This window comes from Dromiciops gliroides, chromosome 3 (genome assembly GCF_019393635.1).
Source record: "Dromiciops gliroides isolate mDroGli1 chromosome 3, mDroGli1.pri, whole genome shotgun sequence".
Classification (NCBI taxonomy): Eukaryota; Metazoa; Chordata; class Mammalia; order Microbiotheria; family Microbiotheriidae; genus Dromiciops; species Dromiciops gliroides.
The window spans coordinates 259423792-259448802 of record NC_057863.1 but is presented as its reverse complement, the minus strand read 5'-3'; the positions used below and the strand labels follow the sequence as shown (position 1 = coordinate 259448802).

The following is a 25011-nucleotide window of genomic DNA, read 5'->3' as shown; positions in this document are numbered from 1 at the left end:
TTTGGAACATAGAACACTTTAGGGGAAAGATGATAGGAAGAATGACAGTGATGAGATTTAGCTAGCATTGAGCCCAAAGTAGGGCACTCAAAATGTCCTATTCTAGATCCACAGATTTATCTTCAATTTATGCTATTTAATCTGCTTTGTTTGGTTTTACTGTATAGATACACACGCACATGGTTGTTCTGAACTTGATAAGTACCATCAAATGAATATGGAAAACATAAAAAGTTGATTATTAAACTGCAAATATCTTATGTACAACTTGAATTTGTTTAAAGTATATAATAGATTCATCCTGTTTTAGGTTTTTCTGCTTCCTTGGGTGTTTTTTTTTGTTTGTTTTTTTTGTTTGTTTTTTAATTTGGGGTGGGGGGGGCGGGTAGGATAATGAGGGTTAAATGACTTGCCCAGGGTCACACAGCTACTAAGCGTCAAGTGTCTGAGGCCAAATTTGAACTCAGGTCCTCCTGAATCCAGGGCCAGTGCTTTATCCACAGCACCACCTAGCTGCCCCCTTGACTTTGTTTTAATATTTCTTGTTGCCTCATGGAGTCATTGGCTTCTATTTGGTCCATTCTAATTTTTAATTTGTTGCTTGGACAGGGTTTGTACCTCTTGTGCCAAACTGTTAATTTCTTTTTTAATTCTTTCTTCCATAACTCATTTCTTTTCCAATTTTTTTTCTTGAGCACTGTCATTTCATTTTTATAAATACTTTTCAATTCTTTAACTCATATTTCATCTCTTCCAGGAATTCTAGTTGATTTTGTGCCCAGGATGTATTTTTCTCAGAGGCATTGCTTGTAGATGTTTGGAGTCATTCTTTTGTATTTGTGTTTTGAGATTCTCTGCCACCATAACAACTCATTATGCTGGAGTTCTTTTTTTTGTTTGTTTGTTCATTCTTCTGGGCTACTTACTGTCTTTATGTTTGATGTTAGGATTGGTCTCTCCCACACTTTTGGAGGGAAGGTCTGGGTTCATCCTTTTGCTGCCTTCTTTGGGGTATTATATTATTTCCAGATCTCAGGGATATGCTAAGGACCATCAGTCTTTCAGTGCTCCCAAAGTGATCTAATCCAGGACAAAATTATAAAGAATAAGCAAGTCCCCAAAGAAGAGATGTGAGACCTGGAAAATAGGGAGAAAGGAAAGAAGCCTTTCATCCTTGTCTCCTCCCTTGGCGTAAACTTCCTTTGGGAACCCACCTAGGCTATTTGACTGTTTCTATGAATTGAGTGAGGTACAAGTCTCTAGTTCTGTTCCTTCAGGTGAGCTGGAAAATCAACAGACTTTAGCATCTGCACATGCAGTGTCTATTAAGATATTCTAGACCTTAGTATCTGCCTTGTTTCTATACTCTGCTACCTAAGCGGTGTAGTATATAAAAGGACTGGGCCTGTAGTCAAGAGGACTTGGGTTCAAATCAGGCCTCATATACTTAACTAGCTGTGTGACCTTGAGCAAATCAGTTAAACCTCTATTTTGTCTCAGTTTCCTCAACTGTAAAATGAGAATTGGAAACTCCTAGGGTTGTCGTGTATATTAAATGAGACATTTGTAAAGTGCTTAGGGGGGGTTGCGTGTATTAAAAGAGACATTTGTAAAGTGCTTAGCACAGTGCCTAGTACATAATAAACCCTTAATTAAAAAAATTTTTTTTTATTGGTTCCAAATTCTCTCCCTCCACTCCCTCCCCCACCTATTGAGAAGGCAAGAAATATGATGCCCTTTATGCATATGAAAGTATATCATGCAGAGCCTATTTCCACATTAGCCATGTTACAAAGAAAAAAGGCAAGAAAAATTAAAAATTTTTAAAAGCTTCAATCTGCACTTAGTTCATTAGTATTCTCTTTGGAGATGGATAGCATTTTTTATCATGAATCCTTGGGAATTTTCAAGAATCATTGTGTTCAGCTTAGCTAAGTCTTTCATAGTTGATCATCATTACAATATTGCTGTTATTCTCCTGGTTCTGCTCACTTCACTTTGCATCAATTTATATGTCTTCTCAGGTTTTTCTGAAACCATCCCCTTCATTGTTTCTTGTTTTTGTTTTTGCTGCTGTTTCTTGCACAGGAGGAACTTGGAAATACAATTTCCCAGCTCATTCATGTTTTTCAGAACACAGAAACCCGTAAGTATATGGTGGCCTTATTTAAGATGTATTTTATTTATTCATTTATTTTTCCATTCATTCATTCATCTGTTTATTTTGCATGATGAGCATTTTTATTTAAAATTTTTGAGTTCCAAATTTTATCTCTCCTTTCCTCTCTTCCTTTCCCTTCCCTGAGGCAGTGAGCAATTTGCAATTATATAAAACATTACCATATTAATTTGTACAATAAAACTTGGATAAAAGAAAAAATGAAAGTGAAAAATAGCATGCTAAAGTCGATGTTCAGTCAATATCAGTTCATTCTTTGAAGGTGGATAGTATGCTTCATCATTAGTCTTTGGGATTGTTTTGGATCATTGTATTGCTGAGAATAGTTAAGTCATTTAGAATTCTTCATCAAACAATATTGCTGTCACTGTGCACAACCTCCTCCTGGTTCCACTTCACTATATATCATTTCATACAAGTCTTTCCAGGTCTTTCTGAAATCATCCTGCTTGTCATTTCTTATAGCATAATATATATTCCATCACCATCATATACCACAGTTTGTTTAGCCATTCTCCAATTGATGGGCATTCCCTTGATTTCCAGTTCTTAGCCACCACAAAAAGAGCTACTGTAAATATTTTTGTACAAATAGTCTTTTTAAAGATGTATTTTCAGAATTAAAAAAAAAAAGATAAACTGGCTTCTGAAATTTATGCCAATCAGTACACCTATGTCATATATTTGTTCCTACCCCAAAGACTTAGAACTGTAGAATTTCTTAGAGGCCAATGGAATTTTAGTCTACATGGTTAAATTCCATTTGTTTCTGCTGCTTTTTTCATGGTTAATTGATAATATGGCTAATTGCCATTGAAATCCTGTCTCCAGGGTCTGTTGTTTAAGCATTAATGCTATATAAGAAAAATATGACTTTTTAGTAAGGTATTAGCAGGGTGATATTCTATTGCCACAGGAAATACTGATTTACTTTGGTTCTCCTTAGGTAGGTGGTGTAGTAGTCAAAGACTGTAGCTACTGATAACTAGAATCAAAATTTAGGTATAATCAAGATAATTGGCTATCTAGGGCATTCAGCCTGCTACACTCCAGATTAAAATGTAATTGGGCAATCTCTAACAAAATAAAAATACAGTAGAATATAGATAGTGTTAATATGTGTTTTCTAAGTCAATAAGCAGCCTGCAGGGATTCTATTATAAAGTTTGGTGGCTCTGTTTCCATTTGAGTTTACAATCACTGACCTGGGCTATGAGACAGTTTTTAATAATGCCTCTATATATGTACGTATTTTTTTAAAATAGTATTTTTTTTTCCAGTTGCATGTAAAGTTAACTATTCTCAGCAATACACTGATCCAAGACAGTCCCAAAGGACTATTAATGATGCATACAATCTCCCTCCAAAGAAAGAACTGATATTTTCTGAACACACTGACTGAGGCATTCTATTTTTCACTCTTGTTCATTTTTTTTCTTTTATTCAAGTTTTCTTATGTAAAATTACTAATAGGGTAATGTTTTACATAATTATACATGTATAATCTGTATCTGATTGCTTACCTCCTCAGGGAGGAGGAAGGGAAGGATGGGTGGAATTAGGAACTCAAAACTTTAAATAAAAAATGTTTTATTATTAATTATCAGGGCACTGAGGGTTAAGTGATTTGCCCAGGGTCACACAGCTAGTACGTGTCAAGTGTCTGAGGCCTGAATCCAGGGCCCATGCTTTATCCACTGTGCCACCTAGCTGCCCCTATTGTTTTTATTTTTTTTATGATAAACACTTTTTTTTAAGCAACAAACATTTGTTTTTTCCAGTTACATGTAAGGGTAGTTTTCAACATTCATTTTCATAAGATTTCCTTAAGAGTTGCAAATTTTTCTCCTTCCCTTTCATCCCCCCTCCACAAGATCGCAACCAGGTTATATATGTACAATCCACAGGTGTTCTTTTTATCAGTTCTTTCTATGGGGGTGCATAGTAAGCTTCCTCATTAGTTCCTTGGAGTTGTCTTGGATCATTGCATTGCTGAGAGTAGTTAAGTCATTCACAATTGCTCATTGAACAATACTGCTGTCACTATGTACAATGTCCTCCCAGCTCTGCTCACTTCACTATACATCGATGTTCATTAGTCTTTCCAGGTTTTTTCTGGGATCATCCTGTTTGTCCTTTCCTGTAGCACAAGACCATTCCACTACAATCATATAGCACAGCTTCTTCCATCATTCTTCAATTGATGGACATTCCCTTGATTCTCAATTCTTAGCCTCCACCAAGAGTTGCTATAAATATTTTTTGTACAATTTTTCCCCTTTTTCTCTTTTTTAGGATTACTATTGTTAACTGTTTCCCTTCCATCCTATTCCCTTCCCCATGATATTTATTCTATTATCCATCTTCTTTCATCCTATCACTCTTCAAAAGGGATTTGTTTCTGTCTGTCCCCTCCCCGACTCTGCCCTTCCTTTTTGTTGTTGTTGGTTTTTTTTTGCTTTTTGGTGAGGCAATTGGGGTTAAGTGACTTGCCCAGGGTCACACAGCTAGTAAGTGTTAAGTGTCTGAGACCAGATTTGAACTCAGGTCCTCTTGACTCCAGGGCCAGTGCTCTATCCACTGTGCCACCTAGCTGCCCCTGCCCTTCCTTCTTTTGTCCCTCTCTCTTTATCCCCTTCCCCTCCTATTTTCCTGCAGGGTTAGAGAGATTACTCCACCCAATTGAGTGTGTACATGATTCCCTCCTTGAGCCAATTCTGATGAGATTGAGGTCTTTGAGTCAATTCTGATGAGTGTTAGGCATATGTACTGCCCAGATTAAATAGATTACTCCACCCAGTTGGGCATGTGTGTGTGTGTGTGTTAGTCCCTCCTTGAGGCAGCTCTGATGAGTGTAAAATTCATTTACTGCCCTGTTCCTCTTCCATCTCTTCCCCCACTCCATAAGCCTTTTCCTATTTCTTTCATGTAGGATTTCACCTCTGCCCTTCCCCCTCCCCCAGTGCATTCCCTTCACCCCTCAATTTAACCCTAAAGATGTCATCACATAACTAGGTGACACAGTGGACAAAGCATCACCCCTGGACCCAGGGGGATCCCAGCCAAAACCTGGCCTCAGACTCCAGACAGTTACCCACTGTATGACCCCGGGTATGTCCCCCAACTCCAATTTTTTACAGTTCTCTAGGGTCTTGTATTTGAAAGTCAAATTTGCCATTCAGTTCAGGTCTTTTCATCACAAATATCTGAAAGTCTTTTTCGTTAAAGTCCCAGTTTTTCCTCTGAAAGATTATGCTGAGTTTTGCTGGGTAGGTGATCCTTGGTTGTAATCCCATTTCCTTTGCCCTCTGGATTATCATATTCCATGCCCTCCGGTCCTTTAATGTAGAAGCTGCTAGATCTTGTGCTATCCTGACTGGGGCTCCCCAGTGCTTGAATTCTTTCTTTTTGGCAGCTTGCAATATTTTCTCCTTGACCTGAGAGCTCTGGAATTGGCTATAATATTCCTAGGAGTTTTCCTTTTGGGATCTCTTTCTGGAGGTGATCAGTGGATTCTTTCAATTTCTATTTTACCTTCTGCTTCTAGAATTTCAGGGCAATTTTCCCTGACAATATCTTGGAAGATGATATCTAAGCTCTTTCCTTGATCATGGTTTTCAGGTAGACCAATAATTTTCAGATTATCTCTCTTGGACCTATTTTCCAGGTCAGCAGTTTTTCGCAGAAGATATTTCACATTGCCCTCTATTTTTTTATTCATTTGGATTTGCTTTATTGTGTCTTGGTTTTTCATCAAGTCACTGGCTTCCATTTGTTGAATCCTAATTCTTAGGCAGTTATTTTCCTCAGAGAGCTTTTGTACCTCCTTTTCCATTTGGCCAATTTGACTTTTCAAGCTGTTGCCTTTTTTCTCATGGCTTTCCTGCATCACCCTCATTTCTCTTTCCATTTTTTCCTCTACCTCTCTAACTTTATCTTCAAAGTCCTTTTTGAGCACCTCTATGGCCTGAGACCAATTCATATTTTTCTTGGAAGCTTTAGATATAGGGGCCCTGATGTTGACATCTTCCTCTGAGGGTGCCCCTTGGTCTTCCTTGTTACTGAAGAAACTTTCTGTGGTCCTCCCCTTTCTCTGTCTGCTCATCTTGCCTTTCTTTTACTTGATTTTTACCTCCTTAAAGTGGGGCACTGTTTCCAGGCTGCAGTATCCCAAGCTTAAGAAGTCCCAGGTGGTATGATTTAAGGAGGAGCAGGTTCTTCTTTACTCACCTGGCCTGTTCCCTGGTCCATAGATGACCCCAGACCAACTTGCTAATCAACTAGCTTTGTGTGTTGTGGTTGTTAGCTCTGAGGACCTAGTGCCCCTCCCCCACCTGGGCCACTGCTACTCAAGCCTACCATGGTTCTCAGCAGGGGTGAAAAATCCAAGTTCTGCCTCAGCACCAGCATAGACCCCTGTAGTCTCCCCCTTGCCCAGGGCTCAGCCCACTCACCAGACTGTGAGCTTGGTTCCAGATGACACTGGTGCTTCAGCTGATTCAGAGGCTCTGGGGGTCTCCTTTTCTGGTGAGGCCTTCCTGTGACTGGATCTGTGTCAGGATGACTGTGGGGTTGGGCTCGACTCCTGTATCAGCACAGCAGCTCCCTCCTTCTGACCTTCCAAGCCATTCTTGGTTAGAAGATGATTTCAGTCGCCCCTATTATTATTATTATTATTTTTTTTGGTGGGGCAATGAGGGTTAAGTGACTTGCCCAGGGTCACACAGCTAGTAAGTGTCAAGTGTCTGAGGCCGGATTTGAACTCAGGTACTCCTGAATCCAGGGCCGGTGCTTTATCCACTGCGCCACCTAGCCGCCCCAACCCCTATTATTTTTTAAAAAATGAAAAAGCTATTATTGCATGTAAAGATATTTTTTAACATTCATTTTTAAAAAATTTTTGAATTCTAAATTTTCTCCCTTCATCCCTTCCCCCCTTCCCCCTCCCTAAAATGGTAAGCAATTTTATATAGGTTATATATGTGCAGCCATGTAAAACATTTCCATATTGGTCATGTTGTAAAAGAAGGGACAGACCAAAAAGAGAGGGGGAAGTGGAAAAAAAAAAAGTGAAAATAGTATTCTTTGATTTGCATTCAGACTATCAGTTCTTTCTTGGGAGATCTATCATTAATCCTTTGGAATTGTCTTAGATCATTATATTGCTGAGAAGAGCTAAGTCATTCATAGTTTATTTTTTGTTTTTTGTTTTTTTTTGGTGAGGCAATTGGCGTTAAGTGACTTGCCCAGGGTCACACAGCTAGTAAATGTTAAGTGTCTGAGGCTGGATTTTAACTTGGGTACTCCTGACTCCAGGGCCGGTGCTCTATCCACTGCGCCACCTAACTGCCCCTAAGTCATTCATAGTTGATCATCATCATGCAGTGTTGCTGTTAATTTTGTACTTGGGGGGGGTGAGGCAGTTGGGGTTAAGTGACTTGCCCAGGGTCACACAGCTAGTTATGTCAAAGTGTCTGAGGTCAGATTTGAACTCAGGTCCTCCTAAATCCAGGGCTGGTGCTCTATCCACTACGCCACCTAGCTGCCCCTTGTACATATTTTTAATGCCAGAATATTAGGTTTCTCTGAAGTATGTTGTAGTATGTCAAATTGCATGCGTTTATAACGAAGGCTCAAAATTTCCAGTAGACAAGGGAGATAATTTTTAAACCTTGCCTAGCCCTCCCTATCTGCTTTTCTGGTGACCTCATACTCTCCTGTGAGAATCAGTGGAATTGTGCTGGGAGTAGTATGTCAACTGCTTTTTGTCTTTCTTTTTTTCTTCATTACAGGAGATGGGGGTAAAATATTTTTGAGGAAAAAAAGTTTTTTGTAAAAACAAAAGATACCAGAAATTAAAAGGGAAGAAGAGCTAAACAATAGTGATTGGTACTTGAAGTTTTTTTGTCAGCTTGATATTAGCAATAATACTATTTTCCTTGGATAAGCATTCAAAACATGATCAAGTACTTCTCAAGACTTCACAAATATAACTTCAACTTGTTATGTGGGACTGAATAATAATGGCAAGTTACAACTTTCTTGGGCTGTAGCTTTTTCAGTTGTAAAATAAGGGAGTTGGATAAAATGTCCTCTAAGTTCCCTATTGACTCTACATCAGGGGGTCTTAACCTGGGGTCCATGGTCTGTGGATGGATTTTAGGGTCTGGACACTTAAATGCTTAAAAAATTACATGTTTATTTCAATATAACTTTTATTTTATTTATTTGGTTGTTTTTTTTTAATTCATTTATTTATTTTGCAGGGCAATGAGGGTTTAAGTGTCTTGTCCAGGGTGACACAGCTAGTAAGTGTCAAGTGCCTGAGACTGGATTTGAACTCAGGTACTCCTGAATCCAGGGCTGGTGCCCTTCACTGCGCCACCTAGCTGGCCCCTCAATATAACTTAAATTTGTAAATTTGTCCATTTAAAAATATTATTTTGAGAAGGGTTCCATAAGTTTCATCAGACTGGCCATGACAAAGAAGGGTTAAGAACCCCTGTTCTAGATTTATAAAACTATGACACTGTGGAAGGAATCAAAAGAGTATTGCCAAAGATCTTGGAGGTCTGGACAAGAAACTAAAAGGGCATTTTAAGGAACCACTTGGTGTTTTCACTATTGCTACCAATTAAATACAGACTTGGGAAGAGAGAGGTAAATTTGGGAAATGAACACCTGGCACCTCCAGATCAAGTTTGGCTTTCTGGATCATGGTTTACAGTATAGGAATGATGTATTCTTATATGGGCTAATAAACAATGTAGTTGATATTTTAAGAATCTAATCAAGAAGGCTTGAAACTAAAAGGAAAACTACTTTATCTATCTACCAAACTAGATGCCCTTAAGTCTAAAGCTCTGAATTCAGGAGGACCTGGGTTCAAATCCAGCCTCAGATACTTGACACTTACTAGCTGTGTGACCCTGGGCAAGTCATTTAACCCTCATTGCCCCGTCCCCCCACCCCCAAGATAACTACATGTAGGAAAAAGATTTAACAGGAATATCAAGTAAGAAGCCACCAATAAAACCCATGGCCTCAGCTATCCATACAACAAACAAGTTGAACTAGAGATACTACTGTAAGCCCTAGTCAGTTTTATTATTGTTTATTAATTCAGTTTTTAGCTCCTTTCCTAGTTGTAAGCTGAAATAGGCATTTTAAAGAAATTATTGGAAGAGTTATCAGTCTTTGAAATTTTGATTGACTTGAATACATGAGCCTTAACTTCTTCCCTTCCCTCCTGTTCCTCCCCCCCCAGCCAAAATACTATATACATAGGTATAGAGAACCTCCTGTGATCTTCAAGAGTGCCCACTCTCAATGCCTGAGCCCACCAAAGATAATAATGACTGCTCTTGGCCTGTTGAATAGATTGGTAACTGGTTTGTATATAGCAGATATAGGTGGATAGATTATAGAATCATACACTTATAGGTGGAAGGGAACTTAGAAGTTATTTTAGTCCAACCCCCTCATTTTATAGTTGAGGAAACTAAGACCTAGGAAGGAGAAGTGACTTCTTCCTCTGGAGTCACATAGGTGGTAAACTAAGACAGCTCTGAACTCCGTAATCAAGCAACTTGATCTTTACCCTAGCTGTTTTCTGCCCTGTAGCCATCTGTATTTCTTCATCTCTCCCCTCCCCCCAATTTACACTTTCCTGATTCTCTCAGAACTTTAATCAAACATACTCTAACCTTGCCTCTGGAAAGGGCTTGTAAATGAATTGCCCAGTTATTCCATTCTCTGGCTACCATTCTCCTCTATATGTTGTCTCCTCCTAAAAGAGTATAAACTCCCTAGCAACATGTTTGTACCCATAATGCTTAGCACTTAGTATGTGCTTAATACATTTTCATTCCTTCAGGTTTTAGAGATTGATTGCTCAATTTCTAGGTAAAATACTTTGCCCCAGTGAATTTTTTGTATTGAAGAATGATTAGTGGGAAGTACTATACTCCTGTGTTTGGCCTACAAAGACAATAGTCATCTTGAAATCACATGTATCACAGGGAGGTTTTATTATTAGGAAAATTAATTATATTTTCTTTTCCACTCTCCCTCATATCACTCCTTTATTATTTATTATAAGTTTATTTATTGTTTAGGAAAATACATCAAAATTCACAAAATAATAAAAATTAATGAATAAACCAAGATTGCAGATTATGTTTACCTTCTTTTTATAAAAATGTTTTTTATGCTTTTTAAAATATATATAATTGTGACTTCCAAGTGATTCTCTACTTAGTCCCACCCTTCTCGTAACAAATCAGTCTAGTCAAGCAAAACAAATCAACAACACATTGGACATATCTGAAAATTTGTTCCTTGTTCTATGCCTCAATCATGCATTACCATCTGTGTTCCGAAGTTGTGATTGTTCAATGCATTGTCAATGTATTTTCTATCAGATATTTTACAGATTATTGGTAATCACTGAAATCATTAGAAATCTTTGTTCTCCTTTAGAGCACCTGTTTGTTCAGACTTTTTGGCAAACCATGAACCGTGAGTGGATTGGAATAGACAGATTGCGCCTAGATAAGTTCTACATGGTAAGAGAATTGCTCATGTACATTCCGCATTCTGAGTGGGCTATGGCCATGTTTATGTTTAGGAGAAGTGTTTAAGAGAAGTTTAGCTCTGTACTTTGCTGCCTCATAGTTTTAATAGTGATTGTTGAGAGGAGGAAGAAGATGTAGCCTATAGCTGTCCTGCCTTTAAGAAAGTATACTGTGCTGTAAAACTGAATGTTTTTTCGCTAACTAATCTATTTCAGTGCCATCCCAGTTAAATTACTAAAAAAATTATTTTACTGATTTAGAAAAAATAGTAATAACAAAATTCCTTTGGAAGAACAAAAGATCAGGAATTTTAAAGACACCAGGGAAAAAAGATGGAAAGGGAAGGAGATTCGGCAGTATCAGGCCATAAACTATTATAAGGCAAGAGCAAAGTTGAAGTATAAAATAGATAATTTAGATTATTTTAAATTAAATTTTTCTTGTATAAAAAAAATCATTGTAGCCAAAAATAGAAGGAATGCAGAAAACTGGGGAAACTTTCATAGACAGTCTCTCAGATAGGATGTAATTGTGTTTGAAATACTGCTGTGGTGTAGGAAATGATGAGTTGGTTTGTTTACAAAACCATGAAAAGACTTGGACCTATGAAGGAATATGCTATCCACCCTCAGAGAATGAGATAACAAGTAGAATATGCATAGTATGGGCTTACATATATGTATATATGTTTATGTTCATAGATCTCTAGATATGTGTATGTATATGTATATATCCACTTCTAATTGTAGCCTTCTTGAGGTGAAGAACTAAAAAAGTTCACAGCCAAGAAAGAACAAAAGAAAACCTAGAAGGAAGCAAAGAAAAGCTGAGTAGCTTTGAAAGTAGTATCATGGGGCAGCTACATGGCGCAGTGGATAAAGCACCAGCCCTGGATTCAGGAGTACCTGAGTTCAAATCTGGCCTCAGACAATTGACACTTACTAGCTGTGTGACCCTGAGCAAGTCACTTAACCCCCATTGCTCTGCCAAAGAAAAGAAAAGAAAAAGTAGTATCATATAGGTTTTCTTGAAAAGGAAATTTGTTGGTTTATATTGAGTCTTGTATTCTGCTGTGTACATGAAAATGTTCTTTTTCTTTTCTTATTTTGTTTATAAGTTTAAAATGAATAAAAAAATTTTTTTAAAAAAGAAAAGAAACTGAAGGCTGCTTCTTCTTTTTTTTTGGTAAGGCAATTGGGATTAAGTGACTTGTCCAGCGGGTCACACAGCTAGTAATTGTTAATTGTCTGAGACCAGATTTGAACTCAGGTCTTCCTGAATCCAGGGCTGGTGTTCTATCCACTGTGCCACCTAGCTGCTCCTACTGAAGGCTTCTTGCTGGGATGAAGTAATCAAAATTGATGTGTTCTGCTCTAATCTGGCAGCCTCTGGTGGTTGACCACATCATATGAAATGGAAAAAGTGAATGCATAAAATTCTTTGTACAAGGCAACTGTGAAAGCAGCTTAAGGACCCTGTTCCTGCATATGAACCCTGGTCAGGAAAAAAGTTGCCCAAACATCTCAGTTGATTTTAGGTGCTAGTTTTAGGCTTATGAGAAGTTTCTTTACCAAGCTTTAAGAGAAGCTAGCCTCCCTCCAAAAAGAAAACTGATACTTGTTGCCTTAGTTAAGGTGTTGGTTACAAGAATTGCCCTGACTGTGACCTTAAAACTTTTAACCCTGGGCAGATTAGAACTATCAGATAGATATCCTAATCTTGTGGTGGTGACCACCCTGTTTTGTTGGGTTTCTTTTTATTATTTTTGTGGTATAGCTTATGTTTATATTTCTCTTTTACTAATTCTTTTTTTGTTTTTTGTATGAAAGCTAATGCGCCTGCTTCTGAACCAGTCCTTCGAGGTATTAAAAAGAAATGAATGGGAGGAAAGGTCAGTAAGTTATTATTATTATTTTTTAAGTAATAAGCATTTTTATTTATAGTTTTGAGTCCCAATTTTTGTCCCTCCTTCCCTCCCTCCCCATCTTCCTCCCTGAGGTGGCAAGCAATCAGATATGGGTTATACATGTACAATTATGTAAAACATTACCTTATTAGTCATTTCGAACAAGAAAACTTGAATAAAAGAAAAAATGAAAGAAAGTGAAAAATAGCATTCCTCACTCTGTATTCCATCATTGTATTGTTGTGAATAGTGAAGTCATTCACAGTTCTTCATCAAATGGTATTGCTGTCACTGTGCACAATGTTCTCTTGGTTCTGCTCACTTCACTATATATCAGTTCATACAAGTCTTTTCAGGCCTTTCTGAAATCATCCTGCTTGTCATTTCTTATAGCACAATAATATTCTATCACCATCATGTACCACAACTTGTTTAGCCATTCCCTAATTGATGGGCATTCCTTTGATTTCCAGTTCTTAGCCACCACAAAAAGAGCTGCTATAAAATATTTTTGTACAGATAGGTTTTTTTCTCTTTTAGGAATATATTCTCTTTGGAATATAAACTTAGCAGTGGTATTGCTGAATCAAAGGGTATGCACAATTCTAAGTAAATTCTGTTATAGAAGGATTGATACCATCTGACTGAAACCTCTAGGGCAAAGCACTCATTTTATGACTTTGCCTAATTCAGAAATTGAAAGGGGTTTTGATTTGGTTTTTTAGGTTAAAAGAACAATTTCTTTTTGTATTTTAAAGGTAGACGGAATTACTAAATATGTTTGAATTTTGGGTTGATTGAACTGGAATATTTTTAGGAAAACATGGACCAGTCAAATCTAAATTATGATAACTTTTCTTTCACGCCTTAAAAGCACTTCTTCCCAATTACCTGTGAGATAGGTAGTAAAAAATCTGATTACCACCATAATTTAGATGAGGAAACTGAAGCTCAGGTGGTTGTAATGGCTGGCTCACTCATGATCCCATAGCAGAGGATAGGGTTTGGATTCAGGGCCAGATATTGGGACTCTAAATTTAGTTTTCTTTAACATGCTACAAGGTTGTATAGATTAGGGAATGGCTAAATAAATGTGGAACATGAATATAACTGAATATTTTTCTGCTGTGAGAAACAATGTGATGAATACAGAGAAGCATGGCTTGTTGCAGTCAGGAAAACAATGTATACAGTGACACAACAATGCAAATGGAAAGAACTGTCACCAAAAAAAAGTCAGAAGTGAATATTGTAAAATTACAAAGAATAAGTATAGCCCTAGGGGGCAGCTAGGTGGCACAGTGGATAAAGCACTGACTCTGGATTCAGGAGGACCTGAGTTCAAATCCAGCCTCAGACACTTAACACTTACTGGCTGTGTGACTCTGAGCAAGTCACTTAACCCCAATTGCCTTACCCCCCCCCCCCCCCCAAAAAAAAATTTATAGCCCTAAAGAAGCAATATGAGATATCCCAACCCTGTTCCTTTGCAGAGGTAGGAAGTCCATGGATATAGAATATTGTATGTATTTTCAGATATTTAAATTTTTTAATTTATTTTATTTTTTTGGTGAGGCAATTGGGGTTAAGTGACTTGCTCAGGGTCACCCAGTTAGTAAGTGTCTAGTGTCTGAGGCTAGATTTGAACTCAGATCCTCCTGACTCCAGTGATGGTGCTCTATCCACTGTACCACCTAGCTGCCCCCAGATTTTTTTTTAGATGTAATGATCAGGTTTGGTAATTTTGGGGGAGTTCTCCCTGTTTTTTCTTTTAAAAATATCACTTATAATATAGGATGTCTCTGTGGCAAGGTGGAGGGAAGGACAGCAATATTGGCAGAAATTTGGGGAGTTCAAAATTTTTCTCCCATCCTCCCTTCCCTCCCCCATCCTGAGGCCAGCAAGCAATTTCATATAAGTTATATATTATAATCATGTTTGTAACGATTGGAATGACGCCACCTGCTGGAGACTTATTGTAGAAGAGTTCCGCTCATGAAGGGAAGGTCTTTGAGGGCAAGACCAGGAGTCTTTTCTTTGGCGTCAGGAAGTGACACGGGCTAGTGGGAGGAGGAAGGAAGAGACTGGCGCTCGGTCTCACTCTCTTTCCTCTGGACTCTGGTTGAGAGTGGAGCTAGAAATGTGCTCTCCCTTTAATAGATAGGAATCTAGGCCTTTCTCTCTCTCTTTACCAAATTCTTATTCTCCTTAATAAATGCTTAAAAGTCTAACTCTTGCTAACGCTTATAATTCATTGGCGACCACTCATTAGATATTTTAGACAGTTTAGCTAGAATTTTAGCCCATAACATGTTAAACATATATCTACGTTATGTTGTAAGAGAAGAATCAGAACAAAATGGGGAAAAAAATGCAAGAAAGAATAAACACTAACAATAACAAAAAAGCAACATAGTGGAAACAGTATGTTTCAATTTGCCTTCAGATTCCAGTTCTTTTTCTGGATGTGGAGGGCATTTTCTACCATAAGTCTTTCGGCATTCTCTTGTATTTCTGAGGAGAGTTAAGTCTTGAACATAAACATTGTTTACAAATAACCAAAGAGTTACTGCTGACTTGATACATTTAAGACATTCAAATAGAAGCTAAATATTTCAAAATATCACAGAAAGCCAAGCTCTTATACCTTTGAAAATTACATATATATTCATTTGATCTTAATGTTTTCTCAACCTTTTACTAAACCGTTTACAGTTTTTAATTGCTAAGTATTTTAGAACTCCAAATCTAAATACTTGTTAATTTAAATTCATTACAATTTCATTCATTTAATCAATGTCTTCCTCAGGAGGAACAGAGATAGTTAAGGATCTAATCTGCACATAACAGCATAGGTTACAAAATACTATTTATAAGAAGATGACCACAAATGATGTTATAAAAAAGATACCCTATTAACTTCATTTTTTTTTTAATAAGTGAGGCAATTGGGATTAAGTGACTTGCCCAGGGTCACACAGCTAGTAAGTGTTAAGTGTCTGAGACTGGATTTGAACACAGGTCCTCCTGACTCCAGGGCCGGTGCTCTATCCACTGTACCACCTAGCTGCCCCTAACTTCAATTTTAGTAAAGGACTTGGGGTAACATTAAGTAATCAATTTCAAAAAAGGTACATGAGTTGTTTATAATAAAACATATTTGTACATGAGTTCCAAATTTTTCTCCCATTCTCCCTTTCCTCCCCCCTCCTGAGGCCAGCAAGCAATCTGATATAGGTTATACATTATAATTATGTTAAACATATTTCTACATTAGTCATGTTGTAAGAGAAGGATCAGAACAAAATTTTTTTAAACCACAAGAAACAATAAACAAGAACAAAAACAAAAAAGCAACATAGTGGAAATAGTATGCTTCAGTTTGCATACTTGGACATGCCCTACAAACAGATGTTATTTGCGTACAGACATTGTTTCTTACAAAAACAAAACAAAACCAAGTATAGCAAACATGCATTCAGTGTTTGGCTAACAATTCAGACTTTCATAAAGTAAATTAGATGATTGTCCCATCTCCCAAAACCCTTTTAAATAATAAATAATAACATTGAGATGAACTAGAAAGAGCATGATGAATAGGCAGGAGAGATCTGGGTTTGAATCCTTTTTCTGATCACCATGAGCAAGTCATTTAATCTTTCTGAGTCATTTTTCTCATCTATAGAATGTCTACTGTATAGGACTTTTGTGAGGATCAAATGAGATATATGTACAGCATTTTGCATAAATACTAGCAAATAGTAATCTTATGAGCCTACCTCAGATTTTATTTGTAAAAGTTCAACTTTAGTTATTGGACCTGTTTCTCTTTTTATAGTCCCTCTGTCTTTCATCTTAGGCAGCTGTTAATCATCACCTTACTTCCTATATTTGCTTCATGTTGTTGGAATTTGGGATTGAAAAGCTCTCTGGTGTCTAACTACTGCCCTGAAGTAGAACAATATAAATTGACCCCAGCAAAGGAAGTTAGCTAAATTATGTCTTCCCTCACTGCTATTCTCCCCATGGGGGCGCTAAAGAGCAGTGAGGTAGCAGCCGACAAGTTGTCAAAAGGGAAGGAATGAAAAGTTTCAATAACTAACTGCAGTGTTATTTTTATGTAGATCTGCTTCTCCTTTGAAGTTATAGTACTGGAGAAACCCTTAGATATATAGCTGAGCCTTATTGTTAGTAATTTTTAAATTTTTTACTTACTTGCCAATGAATAATAGTAGTGTGCAAGTAAGGAAAGATGCTAAGTGATTTGGCATTCTTCAATGTTATATAATAAGGAGCTAAGAATATTTTTTTTTCATATAGCCAATTAAGTGAGATAGAAAAAAATAACTCTCATTTTGAAGATGGAGAAACTGGGATTCCAAAAGATGAAATGACTTGCTCCAAATGTTAGAGGATTCAAAACCACATGCCTCCTGATGAGTTCATATGCCTGGCTTTTGTCATACTGGGGAAAGTATCATTAGGTTAGGAAGCGATTCTTAAATTTATATTCACTTAAACAGTGAACATTTGTGTGAAAGTCACTGTGCTAGGCATTGGTCATACAAAAATAAAAAGACAGCAGTCTTTGCCCTCATATTGCTTACTGTCTATTAGGAGTATAAGAAGGGATATCACATAGATCCTGATTAGTATGCCACAATCATATGGGACAAAATAAAATAATTAAAATAATCATATGGGACAAAATAAAATAATTACATTTTTTTACATCATAAATCGTACAAGTTTAGGCATTAAGAGAAAACTTTAAAAAGGAATCCTTTTTGCTGCAGTCACTTGTTTTTATACAATTTTGGTGCTGAATTTACAAGATTTTGATACATTTTTAATTTTTCATCATGAAATCACATTTCGCTATTAAATAGAATAAATGGACTCTTTAGTTGAAGATTCTATTTTTTCTAAATGTAGCCTTGATTATAGTGCACAGATTTTCAATGAGGGTTAAATCAAATGAGTTCTCAGACTTTTTTTTTTTTTTTAAAGTAAAGCAGTTGGGGTTAAGTGACTTGCCCAAGGTCACACAGCTAGTAAGTATTAAGTGTCTGGGGTCAGATTTGAACTCAGGTACTCCTGACTCCAGGGCCAGTGCTCTATCCACTGCGCCACCTAGCTGCCCCGAGTTCTCAGACTACTGAAGCATTTTTATCTCCATCTTTCAGAAGATATGGTATTTGGTATGGTGTGATGTCATGTTGGAGTATTCAGTCTCCTTTTGGGAATTTTTGTAATTCGAAAACAATTCTGCTTCTCAGTATATTAGTATATTTATCTGACTTCATAGTTTTGTTTTGTTTTGTTTTTTGGTGAGGCAATTGGGGTTAAGTGACTTGCCCAGGGTCACACAGCTAGTAAGTGTCAAGTGCCTGAGGCCAGATTTGAACTTAGGTCCTCCTAATTCCAGGGGTGGTGCTCTATCCACTGCGCCCCCTAGCTGCCCCCTGACTTCGTCATTTCTTCAGTTGAGACTAGAATTCCAGCTCCACTGGAAGTTAAATCTCTGTCTTTGGGGGCTAGATGTTTTATAGTCTGAAGATGCCTAGATCATATAAGCTTGGACTTCTGACAATGGTTTTTGGATAGCTTGGAATGAAATTGTCTCGCCCATTGCTTCATAACAATCTTTAACAGATGTATTTTTTTAACTCCTCTTGGTAGTCTTGCTTTGAATTTCAAGAAGCCTACTCTACACTGTAAAAGAATCCACAACCCACTTTTTTTTTTTTTTTGGTGGGGCAATGAGAGTTAAGGGAATTGCCCAAGGTCACACAGCTAGTAAGTGAACCCACTTGGTTTTTGAGTATTTAATCAGGCTTCAAAATAGTTTTTCACTTTGCGTTTCTCTTTTTCTACCATCCTCTCCTTTGTGCTTTCATCCACCTATTCCTGTTTTATCTTGGGCTTGAATCATCTTTGAAAAGCTTGATTTATATATACTAACAGCTGCTGTAGTGTCCCTAACACTCTTTGAAATGTCCTCTTTAAGAGCTACAAGTTTTACACACTTCCTTTCTTAAAACCCACAGAATTAAAAGTAGAACCAAAAGGGGCAGCTAGGTGGCGCAGTGGATAAAGCACTGGCCTTGGAGTCAGGAGGACCTGAGTTCAAATTCAGCCTCAGACACTTGACACTAGTTGTGTGACCCTGGGTAAGTCACTTAACCCTCACTGCCCTGCAAACCAAACCAAAAAAAAAACCCACAAAACAAACCAAAAGTAGAACAAAAGGACATAATGAAGTACTTGTTTATGGCACAAAATCCAGCGCTGAACTGATTTAATTAACTAATGGTGGGGATACAAGCTCAATCTAGATTCGTTTGGTCAATGACTTCTGAGTCAGCCTAGTGTTGGTAAAATCACTTGCATCAGCATTCATTGCAATCACAAAATGAAATCATGCCAAATATTATTGATCATCCCAAATAATTAATACACCATTTTGTACAAGGTTGGTTGTGATAGTGTCAAAAGAAAGAAGCAAAGTGTGTTCAGTTGTTTTTCAGTCATATCCTACTCTTTGTGACCCCATATTAGTGTTTTCTTGGCAAATAAACTGGAGTGGCTTGTCATTTCCATCATCAGCTCACTTTACATGAAGAAACAAATAGGGGTCACATAGCTAATAAGTGTCTGAGACCAGATTTGAATTCAGGAAGATAATTCTTCCAGCATTGGCACTCTGTCCACTGGCCATTCTCTCCGCCCCCAGACAGAGTACTCTGGGAAAATTTGAGGAGAAGCTAAACACTTTCAGCTTGTGAAATCAGGGAATGTTTCACAGAAGAGGTGGCATTTTTTAATGCATTTAGTAAGTTGTTTGTTGCCATAGTTAATATATACTTCTGCTGTGTATATTTCAAGACTAGAATGAAGAAAGTACCAGCAGTGGCTTAGATAAGTATCGATAGATAAGTGTTAATTTGGCATTTTCTAAATTTCTAAATAGATTAAATATTGAAACATAGGCAGAATATACTTTTATTTTCTTAAATGTGTATGATTTCTCTACCTCAGGGTTATTGTGAGGAAAGGTGTTTATAAGCCTTAAAATGCTGTAAGTATGAGTTGGATGGAAACTCAAATGACAATACCATCATCTTGTATTTCATAGGATGAATATGGCACCCTGCTACCTATAATCATTAAGTAAGATGTTAAATTTAAATGATCCTTTACAATAGAGTAGAAATAAGAAATTTCATTCTTGAGTCTTTTCATTACTTGCTTTTTTGGTCTTTAGCATTTTTTATGTTTAAATTTTGCTATTTTTGTCTTTAAAAATCTTTTACTTTATTTGAATAATTTTTTCTTGGTCAACTAACTTATGATTTGAATGCAAGGAAAGGATAATTAACTTTTCAATTTTAATAACTGGTTGCCTTTTTCTACCACCTTCTCTCTGGCCCCCCTAGTCAGGTTGAACTGCTTCTGGATATCCTGATGAAAGAAGTTTTTCACCCAGACAGTCAGGCACCTTGTGGAGTCAAGTCCCACTTTATTGACATATACTTGGAAGAACTGACTAAAGTCGGAGCAAAAGAGGTAAGGAGGACCTAGATATGAGTCTTGGGGCCAGGGAATAACTTTCTGTCTTTTAAAACTTCACCGAAACAGCTTTTATTGTCTTTCTTAAATAGCTTACAGCAGATCAGAACCTGAAGTTTATCGTTCCATTCTGCAAAATTGCAGCTAAGACAAAGGAGTAAGTTTACGTATTGTCTATGTTGGGCTTGGTTATTCTTTTAGTTGCTTTTGAACCATTTAGAATGACTGTTTTCTGAAATAATTGTTCATTTTAGGGAGAAAAAGAATAATGGCCATTTGTGAGGGAATGTACTAGGACTCCATTGAGTTGTGTGGTTAGTTGGGGTTTAAAGCAAAAGTTTACATAGATGTAACCATGTTTAAGTTTCACATTTATAGCTTGTGTTTCTCCCTTTTAGTTCTACTTTGCTGTATGATATAGTTGGCGGTATCTTTGAAGCAATTTTGGAACAAGCTCCCTTTGCCATTGAAGATTTAATAAGAGAATTAAATGCAAACCAAGAGGATGATGAACTGTTAGAAGCTGAATCAGATGATATGACATCCGTAAGATCACCTAGGAAGCAAAAGAAAGGTATGACACGGGAATCACTTTAAATACTCTCTGTCTGGCTCTCATTCTTTCTCTATATAAATACATGTAGATATATTTTAAAGTAAATTTTTACTGCTGTCTTTTTACATTGCTTAAGTTTTCCCTTCCCCTCCTACAGAGCCATACCATGTGACAAAGAATATTTTCTTTCTTTCTTTCTTTTTTTTTTTTTTTTTGGTGAGGCGATTGGGGTTAAGTGACTTGCCCAGGGTCACACAGCTAGTAAGTGTTGAGTGTCTGAGGCCGGATTTGAGCTCAGGTTCTCCTGACTCCAGGGCCGATGCTCTATCCACTGTACCACCTAGCTGCCCTGGAATGTTTTCTTAAAAGAAAAAAGAAAAACAATCCGAAAACTGATCAATTTATCCAAAAATATGAAAATATATGCAGTATTCTGCACCTGTGGCTCTCTCACCTCTGTGTATGAGGAGGTGGTGATAGTGGTGGTGCTTTCTTTTATCTCTTCCTTGGGGATGCACTTGTTCTTTGTAATTTGCAACATCTTCAATTCTTTAATGATGGTTGTTCTTTCCATTTTATATTGCTGTAGTCATTGTACTTTCTTAGCTCTGATAACTTTATTCTGCATTAGTTCATGTTCTTTTCATGCTTCTCTGTATTTGTCATATTTGTGTTTCTTAATTTATATAATTGCAAATTACTTTCAACACTGCTTGTATTGGTACACAGTCCCATCAACATTATACTAATGTGCCTAAGGACTCACAACCCTCCCAACATTGATTATTCCCATCTTTTGTCACCTATCAATTTGCTATGTTTATCAGACTTTATTTTTAAGTGTTTTTCTTCAGCCCCTTATTATGGGCCCTAGTACTGAGGCTGGAGCATTATTAGAACTGTCAGGGACTTTTGGATTAGTTTGTCTTGCTTTGATAAGGCCTGTCTAGCAGCTGCACATTTGGATACAGATACACATAACCTGGCTTACAGTTGAATTCTCTTTATTTATTTATTTATTTAAAATTCTCTTAATGTAGTGGAAAGACCTGCCTGCCTCAACTACTTATACTTTGCTTTGACTGGATTCTAGCAAATCTGTACCTAGTTAGCCTTATATTTCCAGTACTCAGCACAGTGCCAAGCACATGGCAGGTACTTAATAAATTTTTATTGTGTTGTATTATCGTACTTGATTCCTTGCCATCCTGTTTATTTTACATTATGCATTTTTAAACCTGAGAAGGGGTTTGTAGGCTTTAGGACACTACCAAGGTGGTCCATGACACAGAAGAATTAAGGACCCCTCCCCTAGACAATAGCCAGCTAGCAATATTTTTTTTTTTTTAGTGAGGCAATTGGGGTTAAGTGACTTGCCCAGGGGTCACACAGCTAGTAAGTGTTAAGTGTCTGAGGCCGGATTTGAACTCAGGTCCTCCTGACTCCAGGGCCGGTGCTCTATCCACTGCGCCACCTAGCTGCCCCAGCTAGCAATATTATTGATGGTTGTATATTATTTAATGATTATTATGTAGGTTTTTGAGTCAGCTACATGAAGTGCTCCCTTATATATAACAAAAAGGCAAGAGAATTGATCAAAATGGATTAAAATACAGAATTTATGAGGGGAAATAAAGTGAAATAAGTTTGGAAAAGTAGTTTAGAGGCAGATTGTAAAAGGCCTTAAATGATAGGCTACAAACTAGATCAGTACTTGTTCAACTTTTTCCACTCATGACTCCTTTTCGCCCAAGAAATTTTTACAAGACCCTGCGTATATAGGTATATAAAATAGGTGTTATAACCTTTTATTGCTGCCAGATTTTTCACGACTCCCACATTCAGTTACCTGACCCCATATGGGGTTGGTATTCACCATTTGAGAAGCTAGGGACTAGAGGGACCTATTGAAGATTTTTTAAAAATCAGGGCAGGGTGGTAACATGATCAGCCCTTTTAACTTTGGACGCTTTGGATGTAAGGGCTCTGAGGTTGTTACTCTCTTCTGAGGGTGCACCTTGATCTTCCCTGTGGCTGAAGAAACTTTGTATAGTTCTCAACTTTCTTTGCTTGCTCACCTTGCTGTCTTTTACTTGACTTTTAACTCCCCACTGTGGGGCCCTGCTTCTAGGCTACACTACTGTCCCCAGCTTCATAGGGTCCCAGGTGTTTTGGTTTGAGGGAGGGCAGGTTTTACTTTGGCTCTGGTCCAAAGATAACCTCAAGCCAACTTACTAAATAACCAACCAGCAAAGCTTTCTGTGCTGTGGTACTTAGCTTTGACGAGCCTGTGCCCTTCCCCCACCTGGGCCTCCCGCCACTCAAGATTTCTTCCTGGTTCCCGGCTGGGGTGGGCCAGCAGAATTCTTCCCTAGGTCCCGCTGACACCCCTGCACTTTCCCCCTGGCCAGCTGTTCAGCCCTCTCACCTGACCTCAAGCTCAGTTCCAGAAGACGCTAGTGCTACAGCTGATTCAGAGGTTCAGGGGTAAAGTTCCTCTGGTGCTGCGTGCCTGGGGTCTTTGTCGACGCGATTGCAGGGTTGGACTTTACTCGCAGCCCAGCATGACCCCCTTTAATCTGTTTATGGCTGGAAAATAATCTCAGCCCGTATTTTTGTGGGTTTTTCTGCTCCAGGGGTTCTTTTATTGCTGTTTTTGGGACTCTGTGTGATTAATGTCTCCTCTGCCATCTTGGCTCCACCCCACCCCACCCCCCAGTCCTTTTAACTTTGAAGGATTATTTTGGCAGCTGTGCAGAAGGATATATTGGAGAGAGGAGAAACTTAAGGAAGACCAGGGAGCTCTTACAATATGCCAGTTAAGAAATGTTAAGGACTAGAATTAGAATTAGTGGGGATAGTATAAATGGAGAGAAGGGCATAGCTTTGAGATGTTGAAACAATCAGTAGCACTCAGCAACTGACTAGATGCTGTGTGTGAAGAAGGGTGTAGAATCAAACATTATAAAATTTTGAAACTAGATGACTTAGTTTATGATTACAGATTTAATATGGATATGTTGAATCTCAATGGCTGTGGTCATCCAGGTATCTATGTCCAATAAGGTCTGGAGTACATAGGAGAGGAGGTCAGGTTAGAGGCAGGAAATAGAAGACATTGAGGTGATACAGGTGCTAGAGTATTAGACTTGTAGTTAGGAGGACCTGAATTTGAATCCTGCCTCAGACATTTTCCAGTTGTGTGATGCTGGATAAGTCATTTGACCTCAGCCTCAGTTTCTTTCTTTCTTTCTTTTTAGTGAGGCAATTGGGGTTAAGTGACTTGCCCAGGGTCACACAGCTAGTAAGTGTTAAGTGTCTGAGGCCAGATTTGAACTCAGGTACTCCTGACTCCAGGGCCGGTGCTCTTATCCACTGCGCCATCTAGCTGCCCCAGTTTATTTCTAAAACAGGAATTACAGCACTTCCGTCACAGGGTTATTGTGGAGATCAAATGAGATAGCATGTGAAGCATTTTGCAAACCTTAAAGCTCTATATTATTGCTGGCTGTTAGTCCAAATTCAAAATTGTCTTCCCCAAACACTTTTTTTAGCCATGTCATTTGCTCATTCAGAAACAGCCTGTGGCTCTTCTGATGCTTAAAAGATAAAGTCTAAAAATCCTTAATCTGGTATTAATGGTCCTTGTCAGTCCCATTCACAAAACCTGTCATTTTAACTGTATTGTCCTTCAGTCCCCTATGTGCAGCTTTTGATCCAGAAATATTGGCCTACTTGGTGTCCCCTGAACATGCCGTTTTTGATCTCTCTTCAGTATCTGGTTCCCAACCTTTCCCCTTGTCTGCTTTGTCCTAATTCCCTATTTTCCCATTACCTTCCTATCTGAATTCCGTTTGAAAAAAGTCCTAGGTCAATTTGCATGTCTTCTTTTACCATTGCTAGTGATCACTTTCCTTTGAAAGTCTTATAGCCTTTACTATTTGTGGCATTTATCTACTGCCTTTGTATAGTTTTCCCTGTGTGTTCTCATAGGTAGTACACTGTGGTTAATAGCTTCTCAATTGTTGAGGAAACATTTATCTGTATTTTCAGGAAAGAAAGGTCAAGATTCCTCCTCAAGTGAAGATAAACGAAAAGTGAAAAAGCATAATGCTGGCAAGGGACACATTGGGCTTTTCCTTCAGGTACGTGTTCAGGGTCAGCATTGGTGCACTGAGGTCTCATTGCCCAGGCAGGCCCCAAGATCAAAATCCTTTGCCCC

General features: G+C 37.9%; 1 protein-coding gene across 2 annotated transcripts in view; it reads left to right on the top strand.

Moving 5' to 3' along the window:
- RRP1 (ribosomal RNA processing 1) overlaps positions 1-25011 on the top strand; it is a 41837-nt gene that overhangs the window by 6228 nt on the left and 10598 nt on the right. Inside the window, exons 3-9 of one of the 2 annotated variants that reach the window (XM_043990736.1) lie at positions 2089-2146; positions 10661-10746; positions 12585-12646; positions 20101-20230; positions 20326-20390; positions 20632-20807; positions 24843-24934. In XM_043990736.1, the coding sequence (XP_043846671.1) occupies positions 2089-2146; positions 10661-10746; positions 12585-12646; positions 20101-20230; positions 20326-20390; positions 20632-20807; positions 24843-24934 (669 nt within the window). The remainder of the gene's footprint in view (positions 1-2088; positions 2147-10660; positions 10747-12584; positions 12647-20100; positions 20231-20325; positions 20391-20631; positions 20808-24842; positions 24935-25011) is intronic. The other variant, XM_043990737.1, reaches the window with a different exon arrangement.